At 41.7% G+C, this 16,538-nt stretch overlaps 1 protein-coding gene across 4 annotated transcripts in view; it reads right to left on the minus strand.

Moving 5' to 3' along the window:
• LOC110526894 (inositol polyphosphate-5-phosphatase A) overlaps positions 1 to 16,538 on the minus strand; it is a 273,309-nt gene that overhangs the window by 181,615 nt on the left and 75,156 nt on the right. For all 4 annotated transcript variants that reach the window (XR_016496558.1, XM_036982722.2, XM_036982729.2 and 1 more), the window contains exon 2: positions 4,808 to 4,849. Coding sequence is in view for 3 of the 4 variants with exons in the window: in XM_036982722.2 (XP_036838617.1) it covers positions 4,808 to 4,849 (42 nt within the window). In the remaining variant the exon portion in view is untranslated. The remainder of the gene's footprint in view (positions 1 to 4,807; positions 4,850 to 16,538) is intronic.

Below are 16,538 nucleotides of genomic sequence, written 5' to 3' on the forward strand. Positions count from 1 at the left end.
TCCTTCAGATTCATCATATTATGATGATCAGTTTTTTGACAATCTCCAGACAGAAATCATTACATTTCAGGCGCAGGGTAAAGTGCTTCTTTGTGGAGATTTCAATGCAAGAACAGGTTCTGAGCCTGACTACACTGATGCGGGAGGTAACCACCACATATTTGGACACCCCTCCTTGTACAGTAGCCCTATTATAAATAATAGAAACAGTCCTGACCAAATACTGAACAAAAATGGAAAAGAGTTAGTACATCTCTGTCGAGCCTTAGGCCTGTACATGCTTAATGGTAGAATCAGAGGGGACTCTTTAGGTCAGTTTACTTACTGCTCAGCTCTTGGGACAAGTGTAGTCGATTATGCCATCACTGACATTGACCCCTCCTCCATTAGTGCATTCACTGTCAGACCACAGACACCATTGTCAGATCACAGTCAGATCAACGTTTTTCTGAAGAAATTAACCGGCAATATTCATTCAAAAAAACAGCCCAATAAACTTTACAACATAAACCAATCGTTCAGATGGGCTCCAAACAGTGCAGAGGCATTCATTGAAACATTGAACTCAAATGAAATGATGAACTCTATACAGTTTTTCAATAACTCACAGTACCAAAACAATAAAGATGGTGTCAATTCAGCTACCCAAAACATCAACTGCATATTCCAAAAAGCAGCATTGAAAGCAAATTTGAGAAAACCAAAGCAATGCAACATCAGAAGCAAAAATCAAAATGTTTCTGACAAATGGTTTGATAATGAATGTAAAACAATTAGAAAACACCTAAGACAAATGTCAAACAAAAAACATAAGCAGCAAAACAACCCAGAGCTACGATATGAATACTTTGAAACTCTGAAACAGTATAAACAAACACTGAAATGCAAGAAATTGAATTATACCAACAAGACACTTGATGAAATTGAAAACGCAATTGACCAAAATCAGTTCTGGGACATGTGGAACAATTTAAGCACATCAAAGCCACAAGAATTAGCCATACAAGATGTAGGAATTTGGAAAACTTACTTTGATAATCTATACAAAAACATCCCACAAAAAGACTTACAACAGAACCAATTAGAAATTAAAGAAAAATTGAACATCCTTGAATCAGTCATTAAAAACAACCAAAATCCATTAGATTACCCAATAACCCAACAAGAACTAAATGAAAAGCTAAAATCTATTAAATCAAAAAAGGCTTGTGGTGTAGACAACATCAGAAATGAAATGCTGAAAAACAGCACACCTGAGTTGCAAAATGCTGTGCTTAAATTGTTCAACATGGTTTTAACTTCTGGCTGCTTCCCTGATGTCTGGAACCAGGGGCTCATCTCCCCTATCCACAAAAGTGGAGACAAATCAGACCCCAATAATTACAGGGGAATTTGCGTCAACAGTAACTTGGGAAAGATTTTCTGTAGCATTTTGAATTCAAGAATTCAAACCTTTCTTCAAGAAAAAAATGTAATAAGTAAATGTCAAATTGGCTTTCTCCCTAACCATCGCACTACTGACCATATATACACCTTACACACACTAATTAATAAACACGTCCACCAAAAAAAAGAGGGCAAAATCTTTGCTTGCTTTATTGACTTTAAAAAAGCATTTGATTCGATTTGGCACGAAGGGCTATTCTACAAAATTCTACAAAGTGGGCTTGGTGGTAAGGTGTATGACTTAATAAAATGTATGTACACAGAAAACAAGTGTGCAATAAAAATCAAAAACCAAAGAACAGAATTTTTTTCACAATGTCGAGGTGTGAGACAAGGCTGCAATTTGAGTCCAAATCTTTTCAACATTTATATCAATGAATTAGCAGACATGTTGGACCAATCTCCAGCCCCAGGACTCACACTATTTGACACAGAGGTGAAATACCTGCTATATGCTGATGACTTGGTACTTCTATCACCAACCAAAGAAGGTCTTCAACAAAACATTAATATTCTGGAGCAATATTGCCATAATTGGACCCTGGCAGTAAATTTCCAAAAAACTAAAATCATGATTTTCCAAAAAAAACCCAGATGTCAGAAACACAAATGTAAATTCACCCTGAACAACACCTTAATTGAACACACAAAAAATTACACCTACCTTGGTCTGACCATATCTGCATCGGGAAACTTTAATATGGCAGTGAAGGCACTCAAAGAAAAAGCCCGCAGAGCAATGTATGCAATAAAAATGAAATTATTCAAAATCAACATCCCAATTAGAATTTGGACTAAAATATTTGACAGTGTAATCCTACCAATAGCACTTTATGGAAGTGAGGTTTGGGGGCCACTCAATAAACTGGATTTTAAAATGTGGGACAAACATCCAATTGAAACCCTACATGCAGAATTCTGTCGGAAAATTCTACAAGTCCAGAGAAATACACCAACTAATGCATGTAGGGCAGAATTGGGCCGTTTTCCAGTAATAATGAAAATACAGAAAAGATCATTAAAATTTTGGCTACATCTAAATTCAAGTCCAAATTCGAGTCTGCAATTTAAAGCACTTCAAGCCCAAGAGCTGAGCCCAGAAACGAGCCCTCTCAGTCAGATGGTGTTGGACCTCACCAACCAAGCTGACGCCAGCACTGCTTCAAAAGAAAGAATTCCAATAAGCAAAATCATGAACCAATCAAAGGAATCATATTTACAATACTGGAAAAACGAAACAAAATCCCAAAGCCGACTAAATTGCTATCTGACCCTAAACAGAGAATATGAATTGGCTGATTATCTCTACTCTGTCAGAGATACGAAGCAGAGACAGATCCTTACCAAGTACAGGCTAAGTGACCACCGATTGGCAATAGAAACCGGCAGACATAAAAAGACATGGCTACCCAAAGAGGAGCGTGTATGTGGTCACTGCATGACAGGGGAGGTAGAGACAGAGATGCACTTTCTCCTTTACTGTGATAAATATTCCTCACAAAGAGATTCATTATTCACAGAAATGACTACATATATTCCACATTTTTACAAATTGAACCCAGAGGAAAAACTAAGAATACTCATGGGCGAAGGAGCAATGGCTCCTCTTGCAGCCAAATATGTATTTTCCTGCCATAGCCTGAGGGACACTGAATAATAACATCTGCATAGTAAACAGTAACTTACTTATTATTACTATTATTGTTATTACTATAATTATTAATGTTTACTGTAGACTGTTACCATTTTATTGTTATTATTTTTGTATTTAATTTTGTATTATTATTTACTACCATTTTATATTATTATTTGCTATCATTTATAATTTTGTTACAATGTATATTGTATACATTGTTGCTTTGGCAATATTGACACAATGTTTTTCATGCCAATAAAGCAGCTTGAATTTGAATTTGAATTTGAATTTGACAGACAAAGAGAGAGACAGACAAAGAGAGAGACAAAGAGAGAGACAAAGAGAGAGACAAAGAGAGAGACAGACAGAGAGACAGATTAAGAGAGACAGACAGACAGAGACAGACAGACACAGACAGACACAGACAGACAGAGACAGACAGACAGAGAGACAGACAGAGACAGACAGACAGAGAGACAGACAGAGAGACAGACAGAGAGACAGACAGAGAGACAGACAGAGAGACAGAGAGACAGAAAGACAGACAGAGAGAGTGACAGAGAGAGTGACAGACAGAGAGCGAGAGAGACAGAGAGAGAGAGAGAGACCGAGAGAGAGAGTGACGGGCCTACTGAATCACTCCCTCTACACACACAATGCACTGCACACTACTGTACAGTGCATACCAACTCTACTCATTCAGCCACTGGCTTCCGCAGTGATTCAGATCAACAAGCTAGGAGAGACATGGGCCAACCCTCCCTTTATCAGTCACCACTCACCGCACTGTGCATTACTTTACAATAACATTACATACCATCTCTACACACTAATATCCACAATAACATGTACACGTTTCATAGTGTTGGTATAGCTCTGCTGTGTACTGTAAGCTCAAACGCAGCAGCAGAAACTGGGAGGAGGAAGCTTAGAGTGTTTTACGGGAGAAACCCAGAATGAACCTGCGTACAAGTACATGCAGTTAACCCGAATTAAGCCTAGGTCCAATCCTCTTAACAGGTGACTTGTAGCTGCTCCCTTTGTTTCCAGGACCTCGGCTTGGCAAATAACCAGTAGGCACAAACATGCCTAATTCTAATACACACCCGGCAACTCTCACATCATGCCACTCTCATTGGCATAGAAGGCGTTGGTCCGTCTTCCTCGTGGAATACAGTACAGTACTACCCTCTTCACACTACAACGAGAGACGAATGAAGCCGGACCAAGCTGAGCTGCACTGTGCTCGTTACACATCCACCATAGTTGCTGGAAGGATGCCAGTAAGAACCAGGTGAAAAGGGAAATATAGGACACAGCTCAGTGTGGTTCATTTCCTTGTAAGACTTTTTTTCCCATGTTGTACTCCTCATTGAGATCTCCCTCTGTGTTCTGGCCTCAGCACGACTGTCTCGGTACGAGGCAACAGTAGAGTGACTGAGGGCAACAGCTATCTGCCTATCTACCTGAATGGACTTCCCCTGCCAGGGTGGAAAAAGTTGTGGATTCTCAGATGTGCCTATGTAGATCAAAGTTAAGATATGACACGGCCTGCGCTCGCTCCTCCTCAACGAGCCAAACACAGCCCCGCGACTCGCCTGGCGTGGCGTTAGACATGCAAAGAGCAGAGAGGCCTCGAGGAGAGTTGCTAGAGGAGAGTTGCTAGAGGAGAGTTGCTCACGCATTCAACCCCGTCTCAATATGGAGAGGAGAGGGTCAACGTACCTGGTAGAATTCCCGCAGCCATGTCTTCTGTAGGTTATCGAGCTGAAAAGACAAGACGCACTCTGTCAGTCAGGTCATTAGACAACGTGTATTTTAGGACTCTTAAATGACACGCTGTTGAGCAACTTTCTATTCTCCTCCCCTTTTCTCATTGTTGCAAATACATTATCATGCAAGTCACACACACACACACACACACACACACACACACCCCTACGGCTAACAAATTAGGGGATGTTAGCCTACAGTCAAATCATGGTAATAACACTGAGGAAAATGGCCTAGTGGCATACAGGCGATTCTGTGGAAAAGTCAACCTGAGCATGCCTAAATAAAAAGATTGTAATTTACAAATAAAACCATGTTCAAAATGATCCTAAAAGGCCTAGGTGTTAGAGTTAGGAAATGGCATGAATGTCAACCATTAAAGAGTAAGATGCTAAGTCTCAAAAAAGTATTTTTGTGTCCGTCATACTTCGTGGCTTTCAGAAAGGGCTCACAGAGCTTGTATTGCCACTCACAGAGCTTGTATTGCCACTCACAGAGCTTGTATTGCCACTCACAGAGCTTGTATCGCCACTCACAGAGCTTGTATCGCCACTCAGAGCTTGTATCGCCGCTCACAGAGCTTGTATCGCCGCTCACAGAGCTTGTATCGCCGCTCACAGAGCTTGTATCGCCGCTCACAGAGCTTGTATCGCCGCTCACAGAGCTTGTATCGCCGCTCACAGAGCTTGTATTCCCGCTCACAGAGCTTGTATTCCCGCTCACAGAGCTTGTACTCCCGCTCACAGAGCTTGTATTCCCACTCACAGAGCTTGTATTCCCACTCACAGAGCTTGTATTCCCACTCACAGCTGTCCCCCCATGTTAGTTATGAAGTTAAGATTTGAATGAAGCAATACCGACTCCATTAAAGTGTCTTGAGTTTTGTTTGCAAGTTCTACAGGCTTGTAATTGCTTTCCGTCTAATACCCGTGGTACACTAGTGTATACAACCTTACGTCGTAGAGAAATTGTGTTTCCAAAGCTAGGGCTGACATTGAGGTCTTGTGAAGAGCGGAATCAACAAACTCCACATATTCAAAAAAACATTTTTATTTTGTTTTGAGAAGGTGCTAAAGTTCACAGTTCGACATTGTTATGTAAATGCAGGCTGAAAAGTACCAGGGGCCTGGCTTTGGCCCCAAGTGAGAGCACGTCCGCCGGAACCATGGCCCAGTGAGACACAGATCCCGGCCCGCGTAGATGGAAACAGAAAAGTCTGAGTCTTCTGGGTAAATCGCTGAGGTAAATCCTGTATGGAAATGCGGCATATGTCCACAAAACGCCAGTGGTGGGTTTGACGTCAAAATAATACTGGAAAATATGATGGTGGATCTTTGATGTTATCGGGCTATCTTGCTTCCACTGGGCCTAGTCCTGGGGCCCTAGTTAAGGTCAACAGCACCATGAACTTTACCGCAGTACCAGGACATTTTAGCCCAAAACCTGGTTACCTCACTGGGAGATAAAGGTCAATGTTGTTGGAAATCTTTAACTATATATTTCCGGATAAATGACATTTGATTAGATATACAGTGTAGACATGCTCATATACAGAGCGAGGACATTCTCCATAATGGGACAGTTTCTACATGGATCCAATCCGGGCCCTGCGAAATATCCCTGCTACCGTATGATTCCAGGGAGATATCTGGGGTGAGATACGCTCAAGGTACGCACCTGATGCGTCTGCACCCGCTTACAAATCTACAGAATACTTTAACTCCGGAAAGGGTGTATCAACATGCTGACATAACTAATCCTTTATACTCAGGCACGAACAAATCCACATATTTTCAGACGCGTATCATATCTGTAGTCATTACCTGATCTTTAGTATGTATCCGTATTTTAAAACAATGAATCATTTGAATAGATATCCTTACACGAAATGTGAATCATAGATATAGCATTTTTATGTTTCATCCTCGTATATCTGATTGAAAATGGGCTAAATCAGACAGAGGCTAAATCATGAAATGTCCAGCATTTAAATGATTTGACCTGTTCAGGTGCAGAAAATCATTGTGCTTAATTCATATGAAGGTGACACATCTGAGTATACATTTTACACGCTCATATTCCCTGATTTGGACCCTTTTCACCCAGTGTCTGTCTGGAGGCTGAAAATTGGATCTTCCAGCAAGACAATAACGCCAAGCACACATCAAAATCCACATATAAATTGTCAACGGACCACAAAAAAAAAAAAAACACAATTTTATAAAATGGCCATCTCAGTCTCCAATTCTGTGCGGAGGACTGGTCTATAAGATGTTCAACAATCTCGTAAAATTCTTCTGAAAAAGGCTCAGTGCCGTTATCCTCGCAAGTTGAGGTATTGAAAGGAATTGAAAATAACTACCATTGAGATTTTTTTTGTATTACTTGTTCAACAAAAACTCTTTCTCTGAGCAATTGTATTAGTATAAAATAATCTAATTTCAATTTTTTTTTGCATACAATATAGCTCAATAGTTGTATTTATTTTATAGAGTATTTTTTGCTCATCTTTATCAAGGATGCCAATAATTCTGGACCCGACTGTATATTGTCCCAGTTACATATATAATATATGTAACTGTTCATTTTAATATGAAGAGAAATGAATACCCTATTAGGGTGTGATGCCTAACCTTGTATACTATTCCAGCCACATGTCATTATGAAATCCTAAGGTACTAAACTCAGCAAAAAAAGAAACGTCACTATTTCAGGACCCCGTCTTTCAAAGAGAATTCGTAAAAATCCAAATAACTTCACAGATCTTCATTGTAAATGGTTTAAAACATTTTCCCATGCTTGTTCAATGAAACAATTCATGAACATGCACCTGTGGAACGGTCGTTAAGACACTAACAGCTTACCGACGGTAGGCAATTAAGGTCACAGTTCTGAAAACTTAGGACACTAAAGAGGCCTTTCTACTGACTCTGAAAAACACCAAAAGAAAGATGCCCAGGGTCCCTGCTCATCTGTGTGAACATGCCTTAGCCATGCTACAAGGAGGCATGAGGACTGCTGATGTGGCCAGGGTAATAAATTGCAATGTCCGTACTGTGAGATGCCTAAGACAGCGCTACAGGGAGACAGGGCGGACAGCTGATCGTCCTCACAGTGGCAGACCACGTGTAACGACACCTGCACAGGATCGGTACATCCGAACATCACACCTGCGGGGCAGGTACAGGATGGCAACAACAACTGCCCGAGTTACATCAGGAACGCACAATCCCTCAATCAGTGCTCAGACAGTCCGCAATAGACAGAGAGGCTGGACTGAGGGCTTGTAGGCCTGTTGTAAGGCAGGTCTTCACCAGACATCACCGGCAACAACGTTGCCTATGGGCACAAACCCACCGTCACTGGAACAAACAGGACTGGCAAAAAGTGCTCTTCACTGACGAGTCGCGGTTTTGTCTCACCAGAGGTGATGGTCGGATTCGCATTTATCGTCGAAGGAATGAGCGTTACACCGGGGCCTGTACTCTGGAGCGGGATCAAATTGGAGGTAGATGGTCAGTCATGGTGTGGGGCGGTGTATCACAGCATCATTGGACTGAGCTTGTTGTCATTGCAGGCAATCTCAACGCTGTGCGTTACAGGGAAGACATCCTCCTCCCCCATGTGGTACCCTTCCTGCAGGCCCATCCTGACATGACAATACCACCAGCCATACTGCTCGTTCTGTGAGTGATGTCCTGCAAGACAGGAATGTCAGGGTTCTGCCATGGCCAGCAAAGAACCCGGATCTCAATCCCATTGAGCACGTCTGGGACCTGTTGGATCAGAGGGTGAGGGCTAGGGCCATTCCCATCAGAAATGTCTAGGGACTTGCAGGTGCCTTGGTGAAAGAGTGGGGTAACATCTCACAGCAAGAACTGGCAAATCTGGTGTAGTCCAGGAGGAGGAGATGCACTGCAGTACTTAATGCAACAAATGTGTTATGATAGATTTTGATCAATAAATCTTTAAGATTTGAATGTCTATTTCAGAGGGCGTAACATCCAAAACAGCCTTTTTTTCCCTTCTATCTAAACTAATCATGGAAATTACCATCTTTTCTAAATTATTGTTCTTGTGGTCGGGTCAATCGAGAAGTCTTTTGGGTATGTGCTCCCACCAAAAAAGGTACTATAGAAACATCAAAAGTTTCATTCATATTTTGTTCATCCATTCTGTGAGACGTTAAAAAGGTATGATTTTGCGTGCATATGTAATGTCCATAACACTGAAATCGCCCATATACAGTATAAATATATTAGACCAATGTGTTTTAACAGAGCCGCCCCCATCCAGCCCATAGGAAGGTCATATCCATGCAGTCTGCTGCTCTGGCTCTACTGTCACTCTTTCAACAACAAAAATCCCATTCTCTCTGCCTCTCCACTCTAAAATGCCATTCCCAGGAACCTGGACATTTCATTTGCGCTATGGTGGAAATAGAGACAGAGCCCGGGGCAGTCTACCATTTAAGGAAAGATCTCCCCATGTCGATAACTGGGCTCTGATGATCTGGTGTGTTGTGAGTTCATTCTGCAGCAGAGAGACTATATTAAGAATGCTGGAGAGAAGTCAAGTCCTGTAACTGGTGACTTCAGTGTACTGTACAGTAGTAGGCCGAGGTGCAGTATCCCTGGATAGCATCAACAGGGGAGAAAGCATAACTTTACACTCCATCTTAAACACTCTAAAAATACGCTGTCACCATGGCAACCATATATATATTTTTTTACATCTACTTTCACTGATGCAACATCCGCACTCACTGTAACAGTCCGCAAGGCCTTTGTTTTGCCATTAAAAACATACCGTCGATCCTTGAACCGGCTGTCATATCTGATCTGAGGCCAGTGTTTCCCACACGTGCTCTAGTGAACCGTCATTAGGAGCTCCGTCAGTCTGTTGATATTTCAGGGAGCACCCGAGTCTCTCCAGAGCCAGACAGAGTAAACTGGCCACTGAGGGAGTGCCAGGGGCCTGGCAGGCTAGCGTCAGAATCAGGTTCACTCGTGGTGAGGGTGTGTGTGTCACGCGTGCTCGTGTGTGTGCATGTGAAGAGAGCCGGAGCTCCATCTGTGTCCCACGGGTGCCAGTGTAAGAGCCGTGGCCCCGGAGAAAGCCAGACCACAGCATAGGGCTATATAAGGACATGAGCACTGGACCCTGTCATTAGTCACACAGGGAGAGAATGAGAGAAAGAAGGAGAGAGAAAGAGAGAGACAGAAATAGAGAGAGAGAGAGAAACAGAAAAGACAAGAGTGAAGGTCTCACCGTGAACAACATGTCTAAAGCCACCTGACAGTCTGTTTATGGGATTATACACAGTGACCCGTGTGTGGTAGGGCTGACCCCATTTAGTCAACTGGTTGATTGTTTGGTCGACTAGGATTTCTTTAGTCAAGCAGTAGCAAAGAAATAATAATATTTATCATGTGTACAAGACACCTGTCTGATTCGTGACTGAGTGGACTGGTCCATTACGGAGGACGTGGGGATGGCACAGTCCATCAGTCTAAGACGTGCTACTGAAATTGTATATGGTTATATTACATAAGAACAAGGGTGCAAAACCAATAAAAGTAGGATTTTATAACAAATGCACTTTCTCCAGCGCTAGTGGTCGCTGTCCGAGGTTCAGCAACACATCAGTGCGCTTTTTCCTAGACCATGTTGCTATGTGCATTGAGAACAAAACGCCAGAGGCAGCAGCAGAATGAGGAGATGAGAAAACTTGCCATTGCCTTATTGTCTACGAAAAGTGAAGAGAGGAAGTCCCAACTTAATTAGGTCTATAATCAACAGCCTAACTGTTAAAGGTGCCTGGCTTTATGAATCATCAATATATCTACAGAAATTATACAGATCCTGCTTTCGTTGCCTGTTTGTTTAATAGCCTACTTGCTCCGTGAGCACCAAGGCTCACGCAACGACATCACAAATTCAGCTGTTTTTAATGTTTGCTTTGCTGAAATAAAGGCTTTACAATTTGTTTTTCGTTAGAACAGCCTCTCAAGCATTATTTTTTTTATTGATTTAGTGTTGTTTACACTGTTTCAAATTGTCTGAAAAATAATATTTATAATAATAATAATAATAATAATAATAATAATAATGCTCCTTTTGCTTGATCTCAATGTTATTATTACTATTATTATTATGATCATTAGTAATGTCATTATCATTAGCAGGCTTAGTATAGCAGCCTTGTGTAACCACCATTGGAGCTGTAGGCCTAAGAGAGCATCCTGTTTAGTCTTAATACCGTAACTTACTTAGGCCTATATTTCAATACTTACTGTATATAAAGTAGGCTAGTATATCAATCATTCATTAATTTATTCATGTCAGCACACCGCATACAAGTTATTCATGATTCGAAATGCAATCAAGCATTTTAGTTTTAAAATATAAAAGCAAGACTTGAGTAATTAGCTTAAACAACAAATTAAGCCGTTCCATTTCGGAAATTGGATTCACGAATGAATGCAACTGTTTTTAGTCTTTGCTGTAATAAAGGCATAACAAAACTGACTCTCTGGTAAGCTTATCATTTATTTAGTGTTGTTTACATTGTTCCAAACGATCAGAATGTTTTTATTGTAATCTATACAGCACGTGTTTGGTACACATAATATGCACACAGTTCTTGCTCATTACCTTCTTTTTCTTAAAATTGCCAATATTTTCCACAACAAGTCAAATTTATTCCACACATCTGACTTCCCCTTTACCCCCTGAGCAACCAGTAAACATTCCCCCGTTTCAAGTTTATTTGTCAGGTCCTCTGCGTTCATTTTGCTGTTACATGTGTTACGGTGTTGAGTTTTGTTATAACCAATTTATTGACGTGATTATGTTATGCTATAGGTCAGTGTAATTACACTGTTTCACTCACACCTGAAGGCTGGGGAGGTATTTAGGACGTACTGCGGATCGATAAAATATCCTAATTATTATGATCACACTTCCTCAATTCAAATGTTATGGCGACTCTATACCAAAAGATGGTTTAGTATGGTTTAGAAACTTGGGAACCAAGCTGGAGTTATCAGTGTGGCCCTATCACCTGGACATGTTAAAATACTGTATCTTCACGCATAGAATAAAAAAGCTCCTGGCTTACATCTTAACTGTCAATTTATTTAACAAAAATAAGAATTACAGGGGGCATTCTGGAAAAAACAAACCCCTTCTGAATCGTCCTCTGGAATGACAGACATTTTGGGGTAATAATTACATAACCAACGTTCACTAGTAATACTATTCCCGTGCTAATAGGTCTTTGGTCACGGGCATGCAATGTACACGTGTGTCACGTAAAGAGAGCAAGGGTTGAGGAAATAGGGAATGTTTTTCCTAAACAAATTAGGGATTTCAGTAACATTACTTTTCAGTCAGAAATGGCCGTTTTTACATTGCAGCTACAGCAACACAGACAGCGCAGTAAACACTGATGTTCTGTGGTGGTCGCTGCAGAAGGTCACCCCTCTCTTCACTACATGTCCGCTAATCCCATTATGAAGGGACCCCACCATCCATTGTGTACACCATGGCCATCCAGCCTATTACTAACCAGGGGTCTCTCTATTTAAAGGTATTTTGATTGTTTAGTTCCCGCTAGGATCTGTGATTGTAGATCACTGCCATTTCAAAAGGGTTCTGTCTGCGTATAACAACCATCTGCACACAAACACATAGTCAACTGTATGCAGTTACACTGGGCTAATGAATGGGAGTCTGTCTATTAAAACTCAACAGGCCATAAACTTCGAGCCGTCCCGGTACATCTGCAGTGTGTTCACAATGAGCCAGCTCTGGCTTAATGCACTAATGAGACAATAAAACCTCAACTGTTAACAGTTCTCCAAACAAATCCTAGCGTAATCATGTAGAGTAGCCGTTCTAAAGATTTGGAAAGGTGGGATAAAACAAAGCCAAACTTGTCACTTAGTATTCCAACTCATTTTTGAGGCCAACAGAGATTGTTATCCAACTTGAGCTAATTAGAATGATGACCCATATCTGAAGGCAACGATGGTCGTGAGGAACAGACAATGACCTTGGCTTGTTTGCCCTAAGGAGAACCAGGGCCCCCCCAGGCCCCCTGCCGTGTGGGGCTCCAGAGACCCCCAGAGAGAGAGAGAGAACAGGGCTAAAGTAGGAAAGTTTTGGACTTCTCCTCAATGAGATAAACGTGAGCCCTGAACCTCAGTTCCATCCTACAGCTTATCAAAAGTTATTTGGCAGTTAATTAGAGACGGGGCTACACTGGCAGCCGGGTAAAAATAGATCTTCCCTTCTTTTTTACACCCTCTCTACCTCCTCCCCCTCTTTCTTTCTTTGCCCATCCCTTACGTTTTCTCCGGTTGATGGCCTACTTTCCAGAGAGCACGGGGAATTAAAGATTCTACTTTTGCTGTCGTCAGAGTGGTAAATTCTTAAAGCAACCATGAACGTTCTGGATTCTCACAGTGTTGTCAAGCATGAAAGTATCCTCAGAGAGAGAGACCGAGGGAGGGAGGGAGGGAGGGAGGGAGGGAGGGAGGGAGGGAGGGAGGGAGGGAGGGAGGGAGGGAGGGAGGGAGGGAGGGAGGGAGGGAGGGAGGGAGGGGTTCAAGAGCACTTGACAGGCAACCTTGAACTGTGCGCACTGATGATGCAAAAGACAATTACATAATTCAGCAGAATATAAGTAAACACAAATGCACTAAAGTAAGTCACTCTGGATAAGGGCGTCTGCTAAATGACTCAAATGTAAAAATCATAGAGAATACATTAAGCTAAAATGTAACTTTTTTCTTTGATCTTTTCCACATAGAGTAGCTATCTAAAGCTTCATGACACAACCCGTCACAGAGGTCATCTATAAAAGTCTACTGAACCATGACCTCCCACAGTGTCAACCCTTGTAACTTGACCAAGACATTTTGAGCGCCAAAGGGTAAGCCAGAGGTCATCATGACCGCCAGTCCAGGTGTAACAGAGCTGCTGCTATGCTGCTCCCCGCTGAGGCCCTTTGCTCTGTTTCCATGGCGTGGCGTGCCCTGGCGCGGACGTAGAGCGTGTAAACAGATTCGTGTGGATGGGAATTGACGGCATGGTTCTGCTCGTCAAAGACCGACCCGCATATCAGCTGGGAACACAAGGTCACCATATGAGCCTCCCTCCTTCTGCCTCATAGGTCACTCAGACTGTTCTTCCTGCTTTCTTTTCCTCTCCTCATTGCATTTCTCTTCTCTGTATTTGCTACCTAGCTCTGTAAATATAATATGAATGATACGGTATGATACAGTTACTGGACTTTTCTATTTGTATGAGAGGGGTAAGTGTTCGTTATGCTGAAGTCACGTGATGCTATTAGCGAACGTTAGCGATTCAAACACGTAATATGGTTTTGTTGCATTAATCAAGTGTGTACATATGGTAGATGCATGTAAAGTTGCTTGCATAACGTAACTAGTTGAATAGTTTGCATGCTTAGCCTAGTGGCTACTGTGACATTTGCAAAGCAAGAACGTCACACGAACCCTCTCGTCTTGTGACATTCCTGTTGCTAATGAACATTTTTAAGTTTATGCACATCTACATTTCGTCGCAATAAAACTCTTCAAATGGGAATAAGCTCTTAAAGTCACCGGGTGAGAAGGTGAAGATCGGAGGAGTTATTTAAGTCCATGTGTCAGGGAGAGGTGAGATAAACGCAATAAAACCATGAGTGAAGTTATTTTTGCACTTTCCGCCATAAAAGAGCACAGGCTTGACGAGGCCATAATCTCTGAGTCTCAAATCCCAGCACGACCACCCCCCCACTCCTCGCCCCCATACCTCTAGCCCTCCATAATTGTCCCCCATTTATATTTTTAAATAAATGTTCAAGCAAACACTGTACAGCTCAGACAAGATCACCTGATCCCAATAGAAAATGGAGAGAGCACGCAATGTAATATCCATTTCCTCTCTTCTCTTTAGTGGCTGTCTGTCACCTCCCCTCCTTTCACTTCACACTGGCTCGATAATCTAACGTCTGAAGAGCGTCTCGAAACGAGCTCTACTGGTGGGAGGTTTGAGACGTAAACAAATCGGGTCAAGTTTATTCTCTCCACAAGAAAATTCTGCCTCAGAAACTAGTCAGACACCGTTTAAACCAATCGTGTTGTAAAAGCAATGGATCCTCTTTTCAAATCAACGCACTTCATTTTCCATTCATGGTGGCGAGCAGATGAGCAATAGATTCCACTTCCAACTACAAAGGATTGGAATGCTTCTCCAAACAACCATGGTCTCCAAACATTACAGTTCTTCACAGGGATTCTTTGAACCAGTGTGATATTGCTCCAACACCAATATGGCTGAATTTACAGAAAGAACACAAAGGCTGTGTTTTACACAGACAGACCAATTCTGAACATTTTTTTCACTAATTCGTATTTTGACCAATCAGATCAGCTCTGAAGATCTGATGTGATTGGTCAAAAGACCAATTAGTGGAAAAAGATCATAATTGGGTTGCCTGTGTATGAGCAGCCAAAGAGCTTCACATCATGATAATCCTAGGTGCCTCGCATCGCATTGATTATATGCAACGCAGGACAAACTAGTTAACCTAGTAATATCATCAACCATGTGTAGTTAACTGGTGATTATGTGAAGATTGATAGTTTTTCATAACATACATTTAAATGCTAGCTAGCACCTTACCGTGGCTCCTTGCTGCACTCGCATAACAGGTGGTCGTCAGCCTGCCATGCAGTTTCCTCGTGGAATGCAATGTAACCGGCCATAATCACCGTCCAGAAATGCCGATAACTGATTGTTATGAAAACTTGAAATCGGCCCTAATCGACCATGCCGATTAATCGGTTGACCTCCAGAGTATACTGTTGGCAGATTATGCAAGTGTCATGTAAAAACACCTTACTCTGCTTATCTTAAAATCGGTGAAAGATCAAAATTGAAGTCAGCATACGCCGATGAAAACACCTGGGTTTTCTGATCAATGTTTTGAATTATTAGGACATGTAAACACCTTCCAATCGGCATTCCAACGGTGCATTGGATATGCGCATGTGCTCGCACCAGCTGAGCAAGCTTCCTTCTTTAGCACGAGTGGAGTGCAACTGAATGTACGCGTCATAGAAGTAGTTTTCACATGCAAACTATGTCCAAACGCGAATAAAATACGCTTCCCAAAAATAACATGCTCGCTGTTGTAGAACGTTTATTTTTATTGATGATCTTCTGCATTTATCAGACAGCCTGATTTCAGATGTGTCTATGTAAAACAGGATTATTAGGGAAATCGTTCTTCTTGCAAAGCATGTTAACGTTTTAATCCAACTATTATATTATGCCTATCCACAATAATCACATTATTGTTTTCATATAACAGGACTCAGTTGCTTGATGATGAGTTGAATCAGGTGTGCCAGTTTGAATCATGTACGGTTCATGGATTATAAAATGGAAGGGCCTAAAATGGCCACTTTGGTCATGATTTTCTAAAAAATGTTTTGTGATGCAAATGTGAAAAGCATGCCCTTCCTCTCAATTAAGTTTCTGTTTGAAAATTACAAGAACAATCGGAGATGCCAAAAATAAAAATAAATCTCCCTATGGTGTGGAATCGCCCTATATAGTGATTATGGCTGGGATGTGCCATCTTTAACACATTAGCTAGATTTCC

The sequence above is a fragment of the Oncorhynchus mykiss genome, chromosome 1 (assembly GCF_057628025.1).
Source record: "Oncorhynchus mykiss isolate SJ-2025 chromosome 1, ASM5762802v1, whole genome shotgun sequence".
Lineage (NCBI taxonomy): Eukaryota > Metazoa > Chordata > Actinopteri > Salmoniformes > Salmonidae > Oncorhynchus > Oncorhynchus mykiss.